Source organism: Macaca mulatta, chromosome 6 (assembly GCF_049350105.2).
Source record: "Macaca mulatta isolate MMU2019108-1 chromosome 6, T2T-MMU8v2.0, whole genome shotgun sequence".
Taxonomy (NCBI): domain Eukaryota; kingdom Metazoa; phylum Chordata; class Mammalia; order Primates; family Cercopithecidae; genus Macaca; species Macaca mulatta.
The window spans coordinates 95,162,983-95,185,709 of NC_133411.1; the positions used below are offsets into that span (position 1 = coordinate 95,162,983).

The 22,727-nt window shown below is 37.1% G+C and overlaps 1 protein-coding gene across 50 annotated transcripts in view; it reads right to left on the reverse strand.

Annotated features, from left to right (window-relative positions):
- Positions 1-22,727, reverse strand: part of MEF2C (myocyte enhancer factor 2C) — a 184,302-nt gene that overhangs the window by 19,833 nt on the left and 141,742 nt on the right. For 40 of the 50 annotated variants that reach the window (NM_001266447.1, XM_078003781.1, XM_078003783.1 and 37 more), the window contains 3 exon segments: positions 9,954-10,001; positions 12,483-12,669; positions 21,785-21,928. In NM_001266447.1, coding sequence (NP_001253376.1) covers positions 9,954-10,001; positions 12,483-12,669; positions 21,785-21,928 — 379 coding nt within the window. 50 annotated transcript variants of the gene reach the window in all.

The following is a 22,727-nucleotide window of genomic DNA, read 5'->3' on the forward strand; positions in this document are numbered from 1 at the left end:
ACTGAGCCTTAGTTTTCTCAATAGAAGTACTTCCTTAGTGTGAGAGAAGCATAAAAGTAATCTGAATGAGAGGCTCTCAGGTACTCATCTGAGGCAGTCATTGACAATCTTACCATCCAACAATATTAGCAATCGCAAACACAGTGTATAGTATTTTACCAATAACACAACATTAAGCATACACATTAACTGCTCAGAAGATTACCAGGCACTTGTAACTGCTATGTAAGTGTTAGATATTGTACATGGATGTAAAGCACTTTTAATCCTCACAAGAACAGCCCTGTGGAATACTAAGAGTATCCCTATGAAAAATGAGAAATGAGAAAATCAAAGAAAAGGGAGGTCCAGGAATTTGCTCAATGTCAAACAGCTATCAACTAGTGGAGCTATGATTTGAACCCCAAGTAGTGTGTCCAGAGTCCATGCCTTGAAGTACAACACTACACTGCTCCTTCAGAACTGGTCATGCTCTGAGATAGTGAAAGCCTTTCTATGTCGAGTCTCATTTTCAAATTATGGGGATACAAATGAAGAGAGGACACGACTGATTTGTGAGACTAGGGACAGGACAGTCAAGGTTGTCCTAAGCCAGAGGTGATGTGCAAGTTTGAGGGACATGTTGTAACTTGGGCACAATAAATAGTAATTTTGGTTCAGAAGACACTGAATTTGCATAAGGAGGCACAAAATGGTGATGTTTCAAACCACATTTCTGGTCTCTTTCTGGATAAATAAATATTTACAAGTAGGAAATACTGGGTTTAGCTAAACTGAACACCAGAGTAGCTGCTTTAACTTTCAGTGTGCTATTTTGAGTGGATGATTAAATATGCTTTTAAAAGTAGTTTTTGTAATATTTAAATCAATAATCTTCTCCCCTGTAATATACTCAAATGGTAATGATGCTTACCTATTTACTGTCACTTTAGGAGACCAGCTTCTATCAGAAACACCCAATGTTACAGTGAAATGTCTAGTATTTTTTAGTATCCGCGATTAGTTGTTATCTGGGAAATAACTTCTAATATATAAATGTATAAAAATAATTTAGTAACTTGTTAATAGTATCTGATTTTGAGGGATTTGAAGCAAATTGCCACAGGAAAACATTAAACTGAAAATATAGCTGGACCTCTGAAGTATCGATTTGCTGCTTTTACTTCAACAAAATGTTTTATTCACTTTAAAAAAAAAATTAAAGCTATTTTGAAAACAGTTACAGCATACAGGGTTGTTAGACAGGAAATGTCACATACATAATAATGCTCACTATCATCAATTAATTTTATATTTTAGTTTTAAGATTAAAAGTTAGTTTCCAATATCAGGATACTGTTTTGTGCCTCAAATGAACATACATCTTTTTATTGAAAATCACTTTACATTGTGTATCGTAAGCTTGCTCATACAATCCCCTACTCTACTGGAAGTGACAGTTGAAAAAAAAATTAGTGGAAAAATATGATCTTCTAGACTGCAGACCTAGACTGAATGCCTGAAACCTTGTTACATGTGCTAGGAACTGTAAGTTACTCAGCTGCTGTGTATCAACATCAGGTTTTTTTTTTTTTTTTTTTTTTTTTTTTTGAGAAAAAAAGATATTTTACATTGAATAGCTCTAAGAGAAAGGACAACCACAAAACATTCAGGGGTCAGAAATCTGGGAATGATGAAAATTTCAATATGCTTAATGTAGAATGGGGGCAAATCAGAGTTCTGATTCTTATCTTGCTAAAGACTCCTGATTAGGGATTCTTACACACAAAATAAAGGCTCCACTTTTTCTGGGGTTTTCTTAGGGAAATTATATGATAATGCATAATGTTAGACTATGAAGAAACTCCTGTGAAACCTCAGTGCATTCTGTGGTATATTCTTAGAAAAATACCCCAAGACTACACCAAAGCCAGAACTATTCTTGGCCATACCAGTTCGGGGGCATCAGACGTTCTAAAAAGAGAGCTGTCGCTTCTCTTTGACCATGTCACCTGATGCTGGACCAAAGCTTCAGGAATTTCATATCTAGCCTATTTGTCCTTGATGTTTCTTGGGCTGTGTTTTGCTCAGCGATTGTGTGTGTGTGTGTGTGTGTGTGTGTGTGTGTGTGTGTGTGTGTGTGTGAGAGAGAGAGAGAGAGAGAGAGAGAAAGAGAGAAATTAACAGTCTGTCAATGAGACAATGAGCTTTTAACGTACAGCACATACTATGTAAGCTCTGGATTATGAGGAGAGGCAAAGAATTTTTATTTATTACTAAGTTGTTTTTCCAAAGATTCAGAGTCCATAAAGTAGGTTTGTGTTGGCAAACGACTTTCTCATTTGTCCTAACGGTAATGTGGACTTAGGCATCACCATCCCAGCTTTTGACAGATGAGGAAACTGAGGCTTAAGAAGTTTCCGTTACTTGACTGAGATCACCCTGTCAGCAAGGAAGAGAGCTTTGATTTGAATCCAAAATGCAGGTTGCTACCACTACATTACAAAAGCCAGATGTCTGAGATTTAGCATGCATCCTTGTATTTGCAAATAAGGAAGAAATTGACAATCTGATGTTTCCAGCATACATATATAAAAAACCCAAATATCATTCTCCTTTGAGTACTGATTTACTGAAGGGATAGTTTTTAATTGCACCATAAAAATGCTATTGAACCACACTATCTTTAAAAAATTCCATTTAACTATGAATGATAGATTTATGACTCATTTAATTGTTCACTTCTTGAGATTTTGGGGCTGTCTCTTTGCTAAAAATGAGGGGGTGTCTTCATTATTGACACAATCGCTCATTCTTTCAGTCATTTTTATAAACAAAAATATTGAGACAGTATAAATTAGAGAGAGCGTGACAGAAGAGAAAGAATAATTACTTGTGGTTTTAACATTTACACAACTGCTGCGAACACATCAGAAGTTCATAACGTTCAAAGTGAAATGTGTTGCACTGAACTGTACTGCTCTCACATTCTGCTTCAGATTTATTAATACATCTGCTTTACTTCCACCCTTGAGGATAGGAGCCCTGTGCTGGACATCTCCGTGAAGCCTACTGGTGTGCTCCCTTCACCACACATTTCATAAATACTACCGGAACTGCATTAAACTAAACACTATAACCAGACAGGCTAGAAAAATCAAGAATGTAGATGATTATAACCATAGCTCACATTTATTAATAAACACTCTGGGGCAGAAACTGTGTTAGACGCCTTGCATCAATTATCTCATTTAATTTTTACATCAATCCTGAAAAAGAGGAGTTTAACAGACTTTTCAAGGGCAATAGTGCCATTCCTAAAATAATTTGGAAACACATACTTTCCTTGGTTGTTTTATTATTTTGAATATCTGCCTCTGGAATCTTTCCCCAAACTTCAAAAATTTTGCTCCATGGTTTTACAGTTTTCACTGAGTTGCTTAATATTAGACACAACTAAAGATTCAGTTTTCTTGATTGTTAGGTAAACTAAGGTTGTAATGTTTGACTATGTAAACTGGCCATACATTTAGTTTTCTCTTACTACTATATTATAATATTCTATACTAGTATAGCAGGGTTTTTCCCCCTTACACTTTAAATACAACATAATTGGTTCTTTATCATAACTGGAGGTGGTGGGTGGTCTCTAGGGTCAAGAAATTGTAAAAAGAAGGCATAATGTCTAGTAAAATGGATAAACTTAAATATTGAGTTAAAACAATTGAAATGGAGCAATAATAAACGCAGTAAATACTTAGCACCTTTTGGAGGTATCAGTTGGTTATAAATTTAAACTGTTTATCCAAGGTTCTTGGTACAATACTTAAGTTTAACATAGCTAATGATCTTTCAAATATGATACTGTATCATGACTAAATACTCTTTGGATTGAAATTCCACTGAAACATACTATGTAAGTGTAACTGCAAAATTTAAGTGATTGGCAAAGGTTTGTCTAAAAACAGCAGATTATACTCTTGGCCGACAGCCTTGAAGCACCGAGTGAGAAAGTCCCTGGTAAGTAAAAAATTGATTTCCAAAAGTGGGGGTTTTTAACCACATCCCCCCTTCAGCATCTGCTGTCTACTGATGCACAATGTCACATCACTGATGAGTATGAAAAAAGCTTTCCTTTCCGTGTTATCTCCAAATAAAATCTTATCGTGATGCCAAAGATAGGGAAGAGGAACCTAATAGGTGTATAAAGAAAAAAGACTGCTTGGGAAAAAAGACAAATTTTGAATAAAACTAGTATTTCAGGGGGAAATATTAACAGCTTGAATTTAATATTAAAAACAACCAAGGTTTTATTATCCTTCACACTAATAGGTTAAATCAATGGGATATGAGTAAAGAAACCAATCTTCACAGTAGTTTACTGTATATATAGAAGGATAGAGGATATGTTTTCCTGGGCAACAAAAATGCAAAGTTGTTAAAGCCAATCTTTTAAACTAAAATTTTAGCCACTTCACTGATACTTTAAATCGCTAAGTAAGAAATGCAGAGAAGTCTTTCTGGCTGATAAGAAAGTCAGCCAGGAAATTTTTGATAAGTATTCTTGAAAACAAATACTTGCAAAACAATGGTACTGGTACAGAAAAATTAAGCATTGTCTGACCTTTCCTCTTTCCACTTAGTTCTGTTTTGTAATACGCTAAGTTTTTTCTTTTTCAATGCTAGATGAATTACAAAAATATAAGCAAAATTTTATGATTATATTATCATAAAACATTGCGTGTAAATGGATTGTAAAAATATTTGTTTCTTATCTCCAATCTGAGTAAGTACTAAGTTCAAAGGTGCTAAGTCATGATCTAAGGTCTTGCTAGATGGAGTCCTTCCAGAGTCTGGAAACCAGATCTCCTATTCACTGCTCAGTATTTATCCATGGCAGTACACTGCCACCATCAACTCTCCACGTATTTAGCTGACATAAATTAAGCATTCCAGAAGTGACAATGCTTGACAACCAAATGCATAAAATGGTAAACAATTAACAATCAAAATAAGGAAACAGCTGTTAGTTTCTTTTTATATAAAATTATATCTAATTTACAATAAATGCTAATTAAAAGTATTAACCAATATACATAAATCTCCTTTGCCTTCTTGTCAAATAGCTATGTAGATTGTAAAATTATCTTAAATGTTCAAAGGGATTCCTAAAGGTTTTTCTTTTCTTTTTTCTCTTTCTCTTTTTGGTCTCAACTACGAATCAATAAATCCTTGAGCACACTAGTCCTTTCTACTCAATAAAAGGCAATCATATTATCAAAGTGAAAACAAAGGACACTAACAGGATAGTGAATAATCCAACACAAGGCATTGCTGTGCTAATGGTTATTTCCATTAAATCTAATAACTACAAAACAACCGAACTTGATCTTACAATCATCAATAACCACTCAGATTAGCACATTAAAAGCTTTAATGTGGTTGGGCGTGGTGACTCACGCCTGTAATCTCAGCACTTTGGGAGGCTGAGGTGCGCAGATTGCCTGAGCTCAGGAGTTTGTGATCAGCCTTGACAACAGGGTGAAACCCCATCTCTACTAAAATACAAAAAATTAGCTGGGCATGGCTGCATGCACTTGTATAGTCCCAGCTACTCAGGAGGCTGAGGCAGGAGAATTGCTTGAACCCGGGAGGCGGAGGTTGCAGTGAGCTGAGATCACACCACTGCACTCCAGCCTGGGTGACAGAGCAAGAAGCCATCTCAAAAAAAAAAAAAAAAAAAAAAAAAAAAAAAAGAAAAGAAAAAAAGTTTTATTCGTTTTAATGTACAGAGTTATGACAACATGTTATTTTAAAAGCAATGACTTTTCATTTAGGTTGCTGAAAGAATTAAGTAGTAGATGAATAACCATCAACTGAAACCTTAGAAAAGTCACTGTTACTAACTAAAGTATTATAATGGCTTGCTGTATATTTCTCTTATACTAAGCGTACAACCCCATCCCGCTACTTCTTTATTACCTTTTGCCTTCATCTTTGAAAGTATTTCAAGTTAAGTGATGATAAGCAGTTCATTGTTTTAAGAGGTGATTTGTGATGATCTGAGATAGCAACCCACATTTCATTTACTGCTATATGTCAGCTCTTTAGGTTTTCCATTGAGAATATTAGAGGAGTTAGTGAAACTTTGCTTTACTGGCCCAGGGTACTCAGGCATTTAATCAAATAGTTAATTAAACATTCATATACTGTTTCAGAAAAATACATTATTTTTGTGAGTTACAGATCAAAGGTATATCTTTTTGTATTGAAAATTACATAATTTCTTTGAAATGTTCCTTCTGGTTTACATCAACACTATTAAAACTTTATGGCTAGAAGATCCATTTTTCCCTTACTCAGCTGAAAAACATTTACTGAGTATCTGCTGTGTGCTAACGCTTATGTGTTAAACTGGGAATACAAACTGAATAAGAAACAGTTTGCCTCCACAGAGCTGAGTGTCCTAGAGAGATGTGCCCAGATGTTGCAGTCATAATGCAATGAGAAATGTAATGTTGGTACAGGCTGCTATGGAAGCACAGGAAAGAGGTGCATAACCTCTCTGTTAGAGTCAGGAAAGGCTTTTCTCAAATGGCTGAACTGAATTCTGTGGGATGACAAAGAGTGCTCAGTAGCATGAAGCAGGAGAAAGAAAGGCGTGCTAGGATTGCATAGGTAAGAGCAAGCGGCCGTGACATTGCCAAGTGGCGGTACAGTGTAGTAGTTAAGAGCACACACTCTGAGGCTGGGTGCAGAGGCTCATTCCTATAATCCTAGCACTTTAGGAAGCCAAGGAGAGAGGACTGCTTGAATCCAGGAGTTCAAGACCAGCCTGAAAATCATAGCAAGATCCCATCTCTATAAGGAAAAAAAATTTAAAAATTGTCAAGCATGATGGTGCATGCCTGTGGTCCCAGCTACTCAGTAAGCTGAGGTGGAGGACTGCTTGAGACTGAGAGGTTGAGGCTGCAGTGAGCCCAGATCACACCACTGCACTCCAACCTGGATGACAGAGCAAGACACTGTATCAAAACACACACATATACACACACACTATGGAACCCGACTGCCTGGATTCCTCCTTGGGCAATTACTTAATTTCCCTGTGCCTCAGTTTCCCAATCTGTAGAAAGGGCATAATGTGAACACTTACTTTAAGCGACTATTACGAAAATGATACTTTTTGCAGAGCGCACAGTAAGACCAGTTTAAATGTTTACTGTTAGTAGAGTTGGACGGCTGGGTTCTTGATGGCAGTGGCAGAAGGGAAGAAGGTTAAGGCTGGAGAGTAGGAATGGGCCCAGGGATAAGAGGTTCATGGTTAATTCTGAAAAAGAAGCCATAGCTGGATTTTTGGCATGTGAATGATGACCTACAGTTAGCTTAAGGTTTTAAGAAAGAACAAGCAGTCCTGGGGAGACTGGAGCAGGATGCAATATAAAGCAGGGAGGTGAATTAGGAGGTTCTAGAAACTTACTGGATGATGGTATGATAGAAAAGGATGGCTCAGGCACTGGATAGGAAAGATTCCACACTTTATGATCAAACTGAGCTGCAAAAAAGCGTGCTTACCTTTTTGGCCTTTAGTATTTATAGGGACATAAGAAATGTTCAACTTACTTCCTTCCCTCATGAGACTCTCCCTCCCCCTCACATTTTTTTTTTCTTTTCTTTTTTTTTTTTTTTTTTACAAAGTGAGATGACTTGATTTTGAAAAAAACTGCAACTGCTAAAAAGTATTTAACATAATTGCAGTCTTGCCACTTGGTTTCAAGAGTTTCAAACTTTATCTGAAACCTTGAATTTCAATGACAATATGCAAAATTTGGAAGCTATATTTTGGCCTTTTTGCTTTGGTTTTCTTTTCTGAAAATGTGGCAACATTCTGGCTGGCCTTGTTTTGCTCTGGTGTTATGTGATTCTCTGACATCAGCACCGATATATTCAGCCTGACATATGACACTGGTTGGCATGAGAAAGAAGGGGAAGATGGCTGAGTTATGAGCAGGACATGACAGCTAAGCTTGAGACTAAATGGCATCTGCAACAGGTGTTCCTTGGGACCAGAGTCAGAAAGGGCTTCTTCCTCTATTTTTAAAATATGGGTAACACTTTCACAGCTATATAGAAACTGTGAAAACTACATGCTCATAGTTATTAGATACAATCAAGATATAATATTTATTATCAGCAGGGTGGAGCAATTCAGTGTCTTTCTTTTTGTTTTCTTCTATTTCTGAATTAGAAGATTCTCATGCCCATGGTAGAGGTCCTGAGGTAAGAGGATGAATTTGCTAAGTGCATAAGATTTTGTTAGTTCAATGATACTATATCCTATATGTGTCAAACTTTTATGCCTGCAGGACTGAGAGTCTTCTCTATCCCTAGAGGATCATTAAACTTAGCCGACTGTCTGGGAATTGACAATGACAGAATAATTGAAAAACCAAACATTTTTTATTTTCAATATAGGATTCTAAAGCATTCTAGCTATTAAGCAGTAACAAGCCACTTTCATCAAAGCTGAGTAGGCCATGTTTTCCTCCACATTTTTTTTTTTTACTACTTTTAATTACTTTCAGAACTACTACTAGCTGTTTCCATAACAGCAAGCAAACCGGTGCAGTGAGATATTGGGTAAAACATCATAACATCTAACCCATTTTTCTTACATTATATCTTGGTCTTTGTGACCACCCAATTCTCAGTCCTCGCCATTTTTTCTAACCATAGTGTTTGGCAGACACTTGGATCCAAGAAACGTTGGTCTGGATTTGACCCGGTTCTCTAATTTTGAGTCTGCAAACCACAAAGCATTTTTTGAGGGAAAAAAATTTCATTTCCATGTCCAGCAAAATATTACGTGAGTTTACTCACTAATTTGACTCGACCTAATTTTCAAAAGATATATAAAATAGGAAGCTAGTGTTATTCGTCTTGTTTGCTAATCACTGTGTAAGTCTAATACTTTTTCTTCATTATTCACTGAATTAGTGAAGAGCCAGCATCAGAAAAGAGAAAGTCTACCCTCAAATAGATATATTTATAAAAATGTATTTGTAAACCAATTTTCTTTATCTTCTTTCTTATAATTAGCAGGCTATTCTACTTGACCCTGGCAAAATATTTTAATTAGGCTATCCATAGCTATTTCAATAAACTTGATTTTTTTTGACATTTCAAACATAACCTTGTGTCATTCATGCCTGCCTCCTACTATTTTAAATGTATAGCATGTTCCAGCTGCAGAAATTACCATGGTTACTTGTTATGCCAATAGTGAACTGCAGTTGGCATTTGAAAGTATTGTGCTATCTTGCCTCTGCATTGAAAATGACATCAATATTTCAATAATCTTGATATTATGAATTAACATGGAAACCTGGAGATATGTGACTGAGACAATTACTGGTCACAGTGTAAGAAGTTCTTAGCTGAAATATATTTTAGGGTCTTTTTGGGATGCATTATACTCATGTTCTCTAAGAGCTCATTTTAATGCCAATGTGATTTTATTTTATTAACAGTATTGTTGAATGATTACAATCTTAACCCCTTGTTTTCTTTATGTACTCTCCTTTAGAAATACACAGAAGTTCAATACTTCTTTGGGTGGAAAATGATTCACATTTAATGTGAAATGATTAACAGAGAATACAAAAGTATGGTTTGCTAAAGGTACTCTTGTGTCCAAGGATGGTATCCGGGATTAGGTCGATTGGATCAGAGCCCTTAATTCTCCGCTGACCAGTTGAAGTTTATTAAGGAAGGTTCTAGTTAATAAATAGTTTTCTTTTAAGTTATTGTTTAACCACTCCTGCTTCAGAAAAGTGCTTTAAAAATTATTGGTGTCATTTTTCCAAGCCTCTCACAGATCTCTTAACTTTATTTGTTCAAAAGACTTTGTCCTGCAAATCACCTAGTAGAACTCAGAACAATGATACATACTGCAGTATGGAGTCTGTGCTTACCTGCACTGGTGCCTGCACCAGATGTGAGGTCTCCACCCATCAGACCACCTATGGATTAAAGAGGAAGATCAAAACGAGAAAGGCTAAAGGCCCACAGAACAAAACACTTTACCTTTAGCAACCTCAGTATTTTGCCCTCTTGCAATAGTCATAAACTTGTAAAGTACAACCCAAGTCAGATGGCTGACATTTGTTTTACTGTGCCATGCTGTGCTCAAACGTTAAAAATACATTCAATCACTGACATTTTGCAGAATCTTTTTTTCTAAGAAAGTTACATTTAAAAAAATCCAGTCTTTGGTCTCTGCATTTTTATTATTTCTAAGTCTAGGTTTTCTCTAAGCAGATGTTTTATAGAAAGTGAAAGAAAGAGTAAGGTCTACTATATGCTCAGATGACTTCACATTTGATGTTTAGTTCTTTGTAAATATGTTGTATGCCATTAATTTTGTGTAATGTTAATTGTCCAGAAATTTGATCATTTCATGAATCTACCCACATTTACTACTCAAATCTTATTGACTGACACAATAAAACAAATTTTTCACTGGCCACAAATTAAGAAACATATGCTTATTCACTGCTAACTTAAGAAAGTATGTTAAAATTTGGCAATGTTTATTTATGAGAGTCAAGATGTTTCAATAAGATATTGAATATAAAAATTACTTTTAGTTTTGAAAAAAACAAGATTCAGCCAAAAGAATAATAGTGAGAATATCATCTAGATTTTCTAATTGCCTCTAAGTGATACTCTATAATTATTAGTTGGTTCAAGTTTTGGAATTAAAAGAAAATGTTTATATGTGTGTGTATATATATGTATACATATATATGTGGGTGTATATATATATAAACATACATACATACTTTTTTTTAAAATTTTTTGTGACAGAGCTTGCTCTGTTGCCCGGGCTGGAGTGCAGTGGGAGGATTATGGCCCACTTCAGCCTCAACCTCCCAGGCTCAGGTTGTCCTCCCACCCCAGCCTCTTGAGTAGCCGGGACCACAGACAGAAGCCACCATACCCAGTTAATTTTCAAAAAAACGTTTGTAGAGATGGGGTCTCTCTATGTTGCCCAGGCTGGTCTTGAATTCCTGGGCTCCAGCAATCCTCCCACCTCAGCCTCCTAAAGTGTTGAGATTATAGGAGTGATCCATTGCATCTGGTCTTCGTTACAGTTTAAGAAAATGTTTATTATTTCCAATCAAATAATATTTTGGAAATAAAGTATCAAATTAAAAAAATGAGCATGAGTTTATCAAATAGAAAAGTGAACTGCATTTGAGTATGATCTGAAAGGAATACATGTGGTTATTGAAAATTCATATGAAAACATTCAAATATATTCAAAAGTCAAGAGAATGGCCCGATGAAGTCCTTTGAACACATTTCCCGACTCAAGATTTATTAAAATTTTTTATATGGATGAATTTAATTGTATTTTCTATACAAAGCTTCTGTAACAAAAATAGTAACACATGTTTGGTTCTAACTGTAAGGCAGATATATAAGTATTCTACAGGAAAATTCCTCCATGAATAAACTACTTTCATACAGCTATGTGTATGTAAGATATATTAAAAATCTCCCATGGGGTACTTTTAAAAATATGAAGTGCAAATATATAATGGTTTGCTGTATGTGATTTAGAAATACAATTATTTTTGATGCTGCTTCTGGAAAAATAAAGGAATAGTTTTGTTATATTCAATATTCATTGACTTGGTTCCTATTGTGAATCTAGCAAATCAAGAGAACATTCTTCCCTTCAATGTTCTTTAAAACCAGTATCAAAACAGACACATATTCAATACAATTCATCATAATGTATTTTGATTGTTTTAAGTACTAAGAATGGATGAACTTTTTCTGAGTAATAATTTATTTTTCCCTTGGACACTGCGAATTGAACAACAGCAAGTAAAAGTGCAGAGACAAATTCGGGGCAGGTGTACATGTGTTTAATTAACTTCATTTCTGACTCAGCTTTGTTTTTATTTCACATGTCTTACAAATGATGCTATCTTATATTTTCTTTCTGCCTAAGTCCTTTGTGGGATAAGTTACTGTATAAATAAACAAAAAGTGACCTAAATAATAAATAACTAAATAGGATAAATACTATCAGAGAACACAGGGGAAGATTTCACAGAAGAAGCGGTAGCTTGCCAGGAGGAAGAGGGAAAATGGCATTTTAGGCATGGGGGACGAGCAGAAGTAAAAGTGTGGAGAAAGGATATCTGACATCTGACATCCTGTTTTTGAGTATGTGGTTAAAATATAGCCACGGGAGGAGATAAGTGGCAGAATGAAAAAGATACATGGCAGATTATGAAAGATTTCCAAAGACATACTAAAGAGTTTAGGCTCTATCATGCAGGAGACCTAGCCCCGGGGTGGATGGTAAGCCGTGAAGGGGAGTAAATGGAAAACCAGAAAACATCTCGTAGATAAAGGAGTGTTGGCTTTGCCGAAAGTGATCCCTTCCAATGATCTGTTAGCATTACATCCTCATGAGGACATACCTGTGTTACCTGCACTTGGAGGTCGATGTGTTACACCAGGAGACATACTATTCCTCTGCAGAGAAGGGTGAGCCAGTGGCAAAAGGTTGGGGTTTCCCAGTGAGCTGACAGGGTTGCTGTACACCAAACTGTTGTGGCTGGACACTGGGATGGAGACTGGCATCTCAAAGTTGGGAGGTGGAACAGCCTGCAGGAACAGAAAACAAAACATAGGTAAAAGAAAAGATTTAATAACAGAAGCTCTTCAGGACAGACAGCCCTTATGTTTCCAAGAAAAATTCTACATTCCAAACTACTTGGTGTCTAGAAGACCATTATGAAGAGCTCTCAAGACATTCAGATCACAAATTGATTTCTTAAATGTGCTTAGAACTCTTTCTTTGCAACCATTAAAAAACGTTTCACTTTTGTTTAAAACAAAGCCCCATTTCATTAGACTCCATTGTCTTTGGATTCCATTCTATTAAGTAGTAATTGTTCATTTGTGATATCTGAATCTGGTGCCAGAAATGACTGCAAGATCAAAGGTGTCTGATTGTGATGACTTCACAGAGAAAAAGGATTAAAATGCAAACCAAAGCCTTTAACTGCTTACTGAAGCATATTTATGTAGAAGTTTAATGATAGAAAATCATCTCCAAGCATGTGCATAGCACATATACCTTAATTATTATGTTTTAAAGTCTGTCTTTTAAAAGTAACTGTAAAGAGAATAGGCATTTTAACATATAGGATTCAACAGAGCATGTATCATTCAATAATTTACACTTTAAAGTGATAGTTCAGAAAACGCTCTGCTTCATATTTTGGTATGTACCGCCACGGACAAATGGCAAGACCTGTGTCTCAATTGTGAAAGTTGCCAAATATTTAGTGAACTGAAGCTGTGTGGATGTCTAATTAGATTAATCCAGGTTTCAATGATTGATTTTTGAGTAATTATTTTGTCAATTTAAGCAAAATCATGTTTATGTTTCTGCTGTACTAACTAGATGAACACAGGAACATAATTGTAGCTATTTTTTTAAGCATTACAAGTAAAAATACTCTGAATATAATGCCGGAGAACTCATATGGTATCAAAGCATATGGCATTCTTAATATAAAATGGACATATATATGGAATAAGATTTATAGAAGGCATTAAGGCATTCCCTTTGGGGTTCTCAATAAGTTATTGTGCAAATTTAAATGCATATGTGCATAAGGCTCACTTGGTTGGTTTTTGTGGTCCTATTTTGTTTTTACTATTGTTTTCCCTTAGTGCTAACATCCACTTTCCGTTACTGTTTGGTCGGCTGGCCTGCATCCTACATCTTGCTGTGTAATATTTCTCTGTTTATCTTGGTGATGATCACAATACTTTTCTTTGTTTACGTTTATGCTCCCTTATTATTTATTTCCCATTTTTCTTTTCTTCCATGTTCTGGACATGTCAGTATTGACAACAGCAAATGCTTTACATTCAAAACTCTTTTTTTCCACACATCTTTGATTTTTCATTTTTATTTTATATTTACTATTATTATTATTATTTTTAGACAGAGTCTCACTCTGTTGCTCAGGTTGGAGTGCAATGGTGCCATCTCTGCTCACTGCACCCTCTGCCTATCAGGTTCAAGTGATTCTCCTGCCTCTGCCTCCCAAGTAGTGGTTGGCACGTGCCACCATGTCCAGCTATTTTTTTTGTATTTTTAGTAGAGATGGGATTTCACCATGTTGCCCAGGCCGTTCTTGAACTCCTGAGCTCAGGTGATCCGCCCACCTCGGCCTCCCAAAGTACTGGGATTACAGGCGTGAGCTACCGCACCTGGCCCAATCTGTCATTGTATTAGAGGGAAATAAAAATGTTCAAGTGATATCAGTAATATGGCCAGTCTTTATTAGGCTTTATCTATTGTAAACAGGGGAAATAATTTTTGGATAAAAATTGACATAATGGAATATGAATGTTTGATAAGGCATCAAATAATGAATTTAGCCTTACATTTCCAGCCCCCTTTTAACAACAAAAAATTAGCATATGCTGTAAAGTCAAAGTCTATAGCATGAATAACGTATTGTATTTCTTCATTAAAAGGCCAAATAAGGATTGCTCTAGCATACTCAAGAAAACAAAGTAAAGTGACTCTACTAGGTATATTCTCCACTTGCTCCATCCAGACCCACTCTCTAGCCCCTTCACTCTGCTGTGTGCCCAGGAGCTGACCCTCCAGACTGCATCACCCAGGCTCTCCTGCTCTCTGGCTTCCCACTGGTCAGTGGAGGAGGCACCAGCAATAGCACAGAGAGCAGGAGGGAGCAAGGTCAGGGTATTTTTTTTATAGTGGCGTCATCCTTGCTGGGCCACAGGCTGGCTGAGGCTGCGTTTCTCTAGCGAAGACTCCGTCTCTTTTTGAGTTGCTCTCTCCTGTACACATAGATCTTGCTGTGATCTGGTACTTTTCCCCTCCACTTACTCCTTTAGGCCTAGAGGTGGGAACAGCTTCTAGGTTGCAAGCCCTAATGTACTTCATTATTCTCTCAGGTTTCCCTTAATTCTACCCATCTGTAAACAGTCCTTTTAACAAACTCTCTTCAATTACCCTTTAGAGTTTGCCATCTGTTTCCTGCGCAACCTTGGGCCATAAGAGAAATTCTAGATCTAGAACATTGGTAATCTACAGGGGTGGGATTGTCTCCTTAGGGAGCATTTTGGAAATCTGTTGGACTATCTTTGGGTATCACAATGACTGGAGGGTGTGGCTATTACCCCGGCTCAAGCAGTGCCATCTCTTGCCTAGATAACTGCAGTCATGTCCTAACTGATTTACCTGCTCCAGTCCTTGCCATTCTTTGTATTTGCAACCCAGAAATCAGATTGGCCCTTTAAAAGCTTAAGTCATGCCAACACTCCTCTGCTCAAAACCCCGTGAGGGCTCTTACCTTAGAATAAAAACTCGAGATGAGAGTTTTTGCTTCCAAGGGTCCACAGGCCCTCTTAAGTTCTAGCTTTTGCCAACCTCTGTTATCTCATCACCTAACACCTTCTGCCTCCCTGGTTCATTTCCATGACGAACTGCATCACCTTCTTCAAGTCTCTGCTCAAAATCTGGCCTTGTCTTGGAAGCCCACTCTGACCACCCTATTTAATCCTGTAATTTGTCCTGTTACTTGCCCATATCCTGATCTCTTTTTCCTGCTCTTCCTTTCCCTTGGTTATAAAATCATTTATGATGTTGGTTAAATAGTGCCCTTTTGCTATGAGGCAATGCAGAGCCTACTCTACCTCTTATTATAGGAACTTAATATTTTTCTTCAAAGGAGAATTTTTAGAAAGACACTGTACTAACACAAAAGTAAAGCTTCTATTTACTGTATATTATTTATTGAGCAGGCACTGTGCTGTATAATTGATATATATGATATGATATAACCCTTTAAACATCCCTTGACTATAGATATAATTCTTCCCTTTTCAAACTGGTAAGATTAAGTAAGTGGCCCAAAGTCATCTATCTAGTGACTGAGTCTGTTGCTTTTGCTACCAAAACACTATGCAACACAGTATAAGTTTTGGGATAGAAATAAAATGCTGTAGTAGAAATCGTTCTGTTAAGTGAATAAGGGCTAGATATTAGAAGCTCATTATCTATGGACCACATAAATAATAAACCAAATGGGTTCTCATGAAATGTGGGTGAGTTTCTACACTGGAGCGTCTGAGATTTTAGGAAAAAAGAAATCTTAAAGACTCCTCTCTTCCATATTAACTTAGAGTTGGTATTTTAAAGCCATCTCTGGGCTACAAATGTTTTAATTTGAATTCACTGTTACTACTTATAAATGTTTAACTGTTACTAGGTATCTAAGGATCTGCTATAAAACTATATCTTCCCTGAATATGCTATAGAATGTTGGTTGTGTCTCATTAGAGAGTAAAGCCCATATCCCCTTCACCCCTGGGGTGAAATAAAGAGGATTATTAATAATTATGTAATGAGTTCAGGACCATCCTAACAACCAGGTCAGTGAAAGTCATTCTACTCCTTCCTTTCTCTGACTATTATCCCCTAGAATTAATTCTTCAGTTTCTAGAATTCTGGATCAGAAACAATTGGATGATAATGATTATTATAAAACTACTTTGTGATTGGCTAAGCAGTCAAATATAATTATGGTATCAGAGTATACTTCAAAATTTCAAAATTCATAAAATATGCCAAGATCATTTGTATTCTATTTATCTTTTGCTTTGTTTCCTTATCTGTATCAAGAACTACCTATGATAATTTTTAAAAATTTAATTTAATTTTAGATACATGTACATGTTTGTTACATGGATATATTGCATACTGGCGGGGACTGGATTTCTAGTGTACCCATTACCCAAATAGTGAACACTGTACCTAAGAGCTAATTTTTCAAACTTCACCCCGCCCTGCTACCTTCCCCGCTTTTGGAGTCCCCAGTGTCTATTATTTCCATCTTTATGTCCATGTGTACTCATTGTTAACTCCCACTTCTAAGTGAGAAGATATGGTATTTGATTTTCTGTTTCTGAGTTAAAGGAACTATCTATAATTTTGAAAGCAAATTATAAACTTAAAAATGAGCACACTGAGAAGATATTTTAGAGAATCAGAATGAACACTAGCCTTTCTATCAGAAATCTCAGTTACAGTCCAGGTTATGTAATAAATTGCCATTTAACCAGGCAGGTCATTTAATCTCCCTTGACCTTGATTTCCTTATCTAAGGCATGAAATGGTTGTATCCATGAAGAGACGAAGCAGCTCTAAACATTTTAGGGAATGCAAATGCTATAATCGCATATAAATATTTCCAAGAAATTGGCATTATTCTTTTTCTCTTTGACTTTTCAAAATTAGGAAACTTGAAAGCATCTACATTTAAACATTTTTTTTTTTGGTCTAAAAAATGAAAGCCAAGAAGTAGTTAAAAACACCAAACTTGCAAAGACTTCAGGGCCAGACTCCAACTTTTACAAACACTCAAGGTAGGAAGAAAGAGAGAATTTGGGGTGATTAAATAAAATGCTGTCAGCAGAATTGGCTATGTAATTTTCAGGACCCAGTGTAAAATGAAAATGTGGGGGCCCTTTTAAAAAAAGTATAAAGAACTTCAAGACAATGACAGCACAGTATTTAACCAAGTGCAGCCCTGTGAGAACAGGGCCAGGTCGAGGGCCCATGAAGCCAGTCCCAGCTTTGAAGGACACAGACATGACAGCTAAAAAACTTTTAGTTTTTATCCCTGAACAAAGTGATCATGGTTACTGTAGTGAGTCATAATCGGAAAAGTATCTGAACTCTTATCCAAAACCCACTATTTTCCCAAACTTACCACAAGGAAAAGTCCAATAAAAAAGTCAAATAAAATAGTTTAAGTAAAATATTTTTAGTTAATGGGCCCTCTTTTATTTAATGCGAATGATTGAACTGAATCTTCCCCCCACCCTTTTTTTTTTTGGCCACTAATGACACCTTTAAATTTTGATTAACCATTACCAGCTGCTGGGCCCTAGTAGAGGAAAAAAAAAAAAATCATACAACTCTGATGACTTGTGAGGACCAGTTGCTGGTTATCTAAATTCCCTCAAGGCTGCCTGACAAGTCTATCATCGACTTGTTCATTCCCTCTCCATCCCTACTCCTCATGATGTCTAACTTCTCAGTCCTTTTTCAAGCACCTGCTTCCCCCTTCCCTAATTAACTACAGAAGCTAAACTAAATATATTAGAAAAAAGAAAATAGCCAGGCCTGGTGGCTCACATCTGTAATCCCAGCACTTTGGGAGGCCAAGGCGAGAGGATCACTTGAGGTCAGGAGTTCCAGAACAGCCTGGCCAACATGGTGAAACCCCATCTCTACTAAAAATACAAAAACTAGCCAGGCCTGGTGGCAGGCACCTGTAGTCCCAGCTACTTGGGAGGCTAAAGCAGGAGAATCACTTGAACTCAGGAGGCGGAGGTTGAGGGGAGCCAGGATCACGCCACTGCACTCCATCCTGAGGCACAGGGTGAGACCCCGTCTCAAAAAATAAAAATAAAAATAAATAAAAATAAAATAGAGGTCATTATATGGTCACCTACTCAGCATCATTCTATCCAGCTACCACCTTAGCTACACCTGGCTACATCTGTAACACCGTCTTGTTTAGGTCCCATCCTCCTTCCCTTCCTTGAGAAGCTTGGTCATTTTATCTCCATTGTACCTGTATGTTCAATCTTTTCGTTCCTCCAAACACTTCTCCTCTGCATGTAAATAATCTCAAGTGCTTTCATTTTAACTTCTCCCTTGATCCTACATACAGCATTATTTCTCTCTCTTCACAGCACATTATTTTGAAGAAAATATGTACTGTTTCTTTCCACTTACTCCCTTCCCTTTTACTCTCAACCAACTTGCACCCGCCTCTCATTCGTTCAGCCCCTTTCCTAACTTCTGCTGGTTCCTCAGACGGAGGTGTTTTCTCTTGCTGTGAAGCCCAGCATGAACCATGGCAAACCCAGCATGAGGAAATGCTGGTCGACACAGTTCCAAATCACCCATGAATTATTTCATGTAATTGAGGAATATGGGCATAAATTATAGTATACCAACAGGTGACTACAATATTAAATTTTCTGTTTTAAAAGGGAAACTCTTCAAACTGGGTCTTCGAAATAGAAAAACAGTCTTGTAATGTTTTTAAAGAGGTGGAGACACTCTCTACATACAAAGGGCAGAGTGTCCTTGCCCTGCTGTAAATGTTTTAGCAGCTGTGGAAACTTTCAACAAAATTGACTTCCAGCAACTCAGAGCAATGTGCAAAAACTGGGCTTTTCATCGTGAAGACTGAAGCACTTACTAAAGAGATGGAGACTCTGTGGCATAGCTCAGAGCTGGGTGGCTCCTTCTCACAGCTCTGCCCGTAAACTCTAATGTGGTTTTTCAGCCCCTGCCACACACTGCTGCACCCCTTAAGATATCACGTATCTCGATTTTGAACTCTTTATATAACAGGCTAAAATCCTGTGAGGGAAGGCAGATGTGTATCACACGTCTCTCTCCCTAAAGTATGAGAAAAATGACCCAATGTGCATTCCCCCAGGACTTTAGGGGTTAAAACTCCACCTAAATTATCACCTCCACTGAGTGATCAGCAGTACTGCATATATCTGTCTTTATTCCAACTGTGCAGGGGATTCTTACTGTCTGACACACCTAAGGTACTCTGCCTTAACATCCTACACTCACAAACCTTAATGCACAGCTGCTCCACACCAATGTATTATATAGCAAGAGAAACTCAGACCATAAGAACTAAAAATTGGCCCAAGTGGCGTGGCACAGTGGCTCACGCCTGTAATTCCAACACTTTGGGAGGCCCAGGCGGGTGGATCACCTAAGGTCAGTAATTCAAGACCAGCCTGAACAACACGGAGAAACCCCGTCTCTACTAAAAATACAAAATTAGCTGGGCGTGGTGGCACATGCTTGTAATCCTAGCTACTCGGGAGGCTGAGGCCGGCAGAGGTTGCGGTGAGCGGAGATTGCACCACTGCACTCCAGCCTGGGCAACAAGAGTGAAATTCCGTCTCTAAATAAATAAATAAATAAATAAATAAATAAATAGATTGGCCCAAAGGAGCCGCTTCTCTTTTCCTTCTGGGCAAAATAAAATCCCAATGGATATTTTATCATTTAATAATTCTGGACATAACAAGTATGCATAGCTGCATATAATACTAAATACTCCATTTCATAAGGTGCCCACTATGAATGTGTGCATATAATACTCAGTTTTATGAAACCTTTAAGAATTTACAGTACTTAGCTTTCCTTCATGATACAGTGTATTAAAAATTCTGATTCAACAAAAGTTCTACTGCTGACATTATTTCATTTAACAAAAGAAGCAGATAGGTATTTATGAGGACAGAAATTTTAATATGCACACACATTTTGTAAATAAGTTTTAAAGTGTTCGATTTAATTCAATACAGGTTTGAGTGTGCAGCTACTATGGTAAAATATCAATTTATCTTGTGAGTGAAGTTGTGAATTTGGCCTCGAGCTTTGTCCCCACATATCTGCACTTGTAATCACCAAAACATATTTTCACTTCAGTCTCTCTCAATTCTCAGGTTTAGGCTGTTTTGCTAACTTACAAAAAATGAACTTTTTTCGAAAGGAACTGATTACCTACTGAGGAGCTTGTATACAATTAGGGTTCAGACACTAACATTAGTTATTCAGAAGGCATGTGAGCCTTGGGTTTCACCCCTTTATGCCACAAAATTAACATTATTTGATTGATGACAGAATCTAACAAAAAGTATCCACTTTCCTCCTATATATGTGGACAACAAAATAATACATGCAGTTATTTCTCTTAAATATCTGGCAAGGCATATGATTGACTGTTAGAATTTTTTTCATTTGGTTAAAACAAAAATTAGCCAAATGTTAAAGCATGGAAAATGTTGGTGGCAAAGCGGATAATATTCTGATAAAGCTTTAAAATCACCCCAGCACACAAACATGTTGAAATCTTACCATTAGGTTTCATGCAGTCTGTTCCCTGCAGCGAGCATTAGCTTTAACCCTTCAGTGCTGTTGTTGAATTTTATGTATAGGGAGAGGGGCTGAAGTTTTATTCAGAAATCAGCTTTTATTTAGGTGACGACTGTCAGTTTACATGAAAGAATTGCTGACCCACTTGTGTATCAGCTCTCAGCAAACAATGTATAATCTTACGTATTTTATGGCAATTCTCAAACTTGCTTGGAAGGAGGTTCCAGTGTTTTACTCGTGTATTGTGATTTGCATGGACTGTGTGTTTAAGAGATTGTGTAAATTCAGGGTGTGTCTCATAAATCTTTCTCTTCCTGCTGTGAACTGTTCTACCTCAGAATGAACTTTTCGATGGCAACTCCGTTAGATTACATAATCTCAGCATCTTTTAGGGTTTGCTTTCTAAATGAGCTGCCCGTGGGATGAGATGGCTATTTATCTGTTTGACTTTCCGAAGAGTCTTAGAGAAAGCCATCACTGAGAGGGTTAACGTATGTTACTGCAGCAGTTATCAGCAGACCAGCCATCTACCTTTGGTACTTACAGGAATTTTATGACTCTTGATCATATTATCAAATTCTTCATTAATTTTTTTGTATTTTTCTTCAGTGCGTGGGGTGAGTGCATAAGAGGAGTCGGGATCGGGGCTTTCACAGCCTTTGTTTTCTTTCTTGTTCAATGCCTGCCAGGTTCAGAGAAATATCAAGAGTAAAAAAAATGAAGGGTGTTCCGAGTACTTACACACAATCTTTGCCTGCTGATCATTAGATCAATATCTTCGTTAATTTTCCTGTACTTGTCCTCAGACTCAGGGCTGTGACCTACTGAATCGTCCGCATCGGGGTCTGGGCTGTCACAGCCATTAAGGCCCTTCTTTCTCAACGTCTGAAATACATAATTCAGAAAGTTCAAACCTAGACAAAGGCTGTAAGAGACATTCAGGGGCATTAAAGAAGTTCAAGCTGTCCAGTATTTCAGGTTATTACATATGCTTTATTCTATTAGGGAAGAGAAACCACAGATGAAAACTGAGTCATTTCAATTGAGTGCTCATCAGCAGTTTAAAAAAATAAAAGCGAAAGATTCCTCTTGCAACTAAATTCAGTCAACGAACAGAGGGTATAAAGACTCAAGTTTCATGATGCAGAATTCATATGTGCTTCAAATATCTAGTGAGAGACAATTACAGCAGAATACAATTAAGGTGGCAAATTGTAACACTCTCTTCCCACAGAAAAATTAGAAATCAGGACGTTACTCAATGATTTCTGAACCTGTGATGATGACAAAAGCAGAAATGCTGGAAACAGATCCAAGTGTGAATTGAAACTAATGGTTTGCATTAGTCGTGTCCTGCGCCCACAGCCTCCACTTCTGATGTACTTGACAGCTAAAGGGTATAAGAGAACATAGCTAACATCCCCAACAAGTATAGGTGAAGAATGCTCAGACACTGTGCCTATGTGGAGAACTACTTTTGTTTGTTAGGGTGTGAAAATCTTATCAAAATTTATAATACTGAGAAGGTCTCTTCCTAAACACAGGTGGAAAGAAAAGTGAAAACAGCTGAGCTGAGTAAGGAAGACGAAGGACACTGAAAACAGGTAACCAAATCAATAACTACCAAACTAGCCAGGGTTCCTCCTAGTTTTTCAGCTGAGTAGGAATCGCCCTGAGACTGACA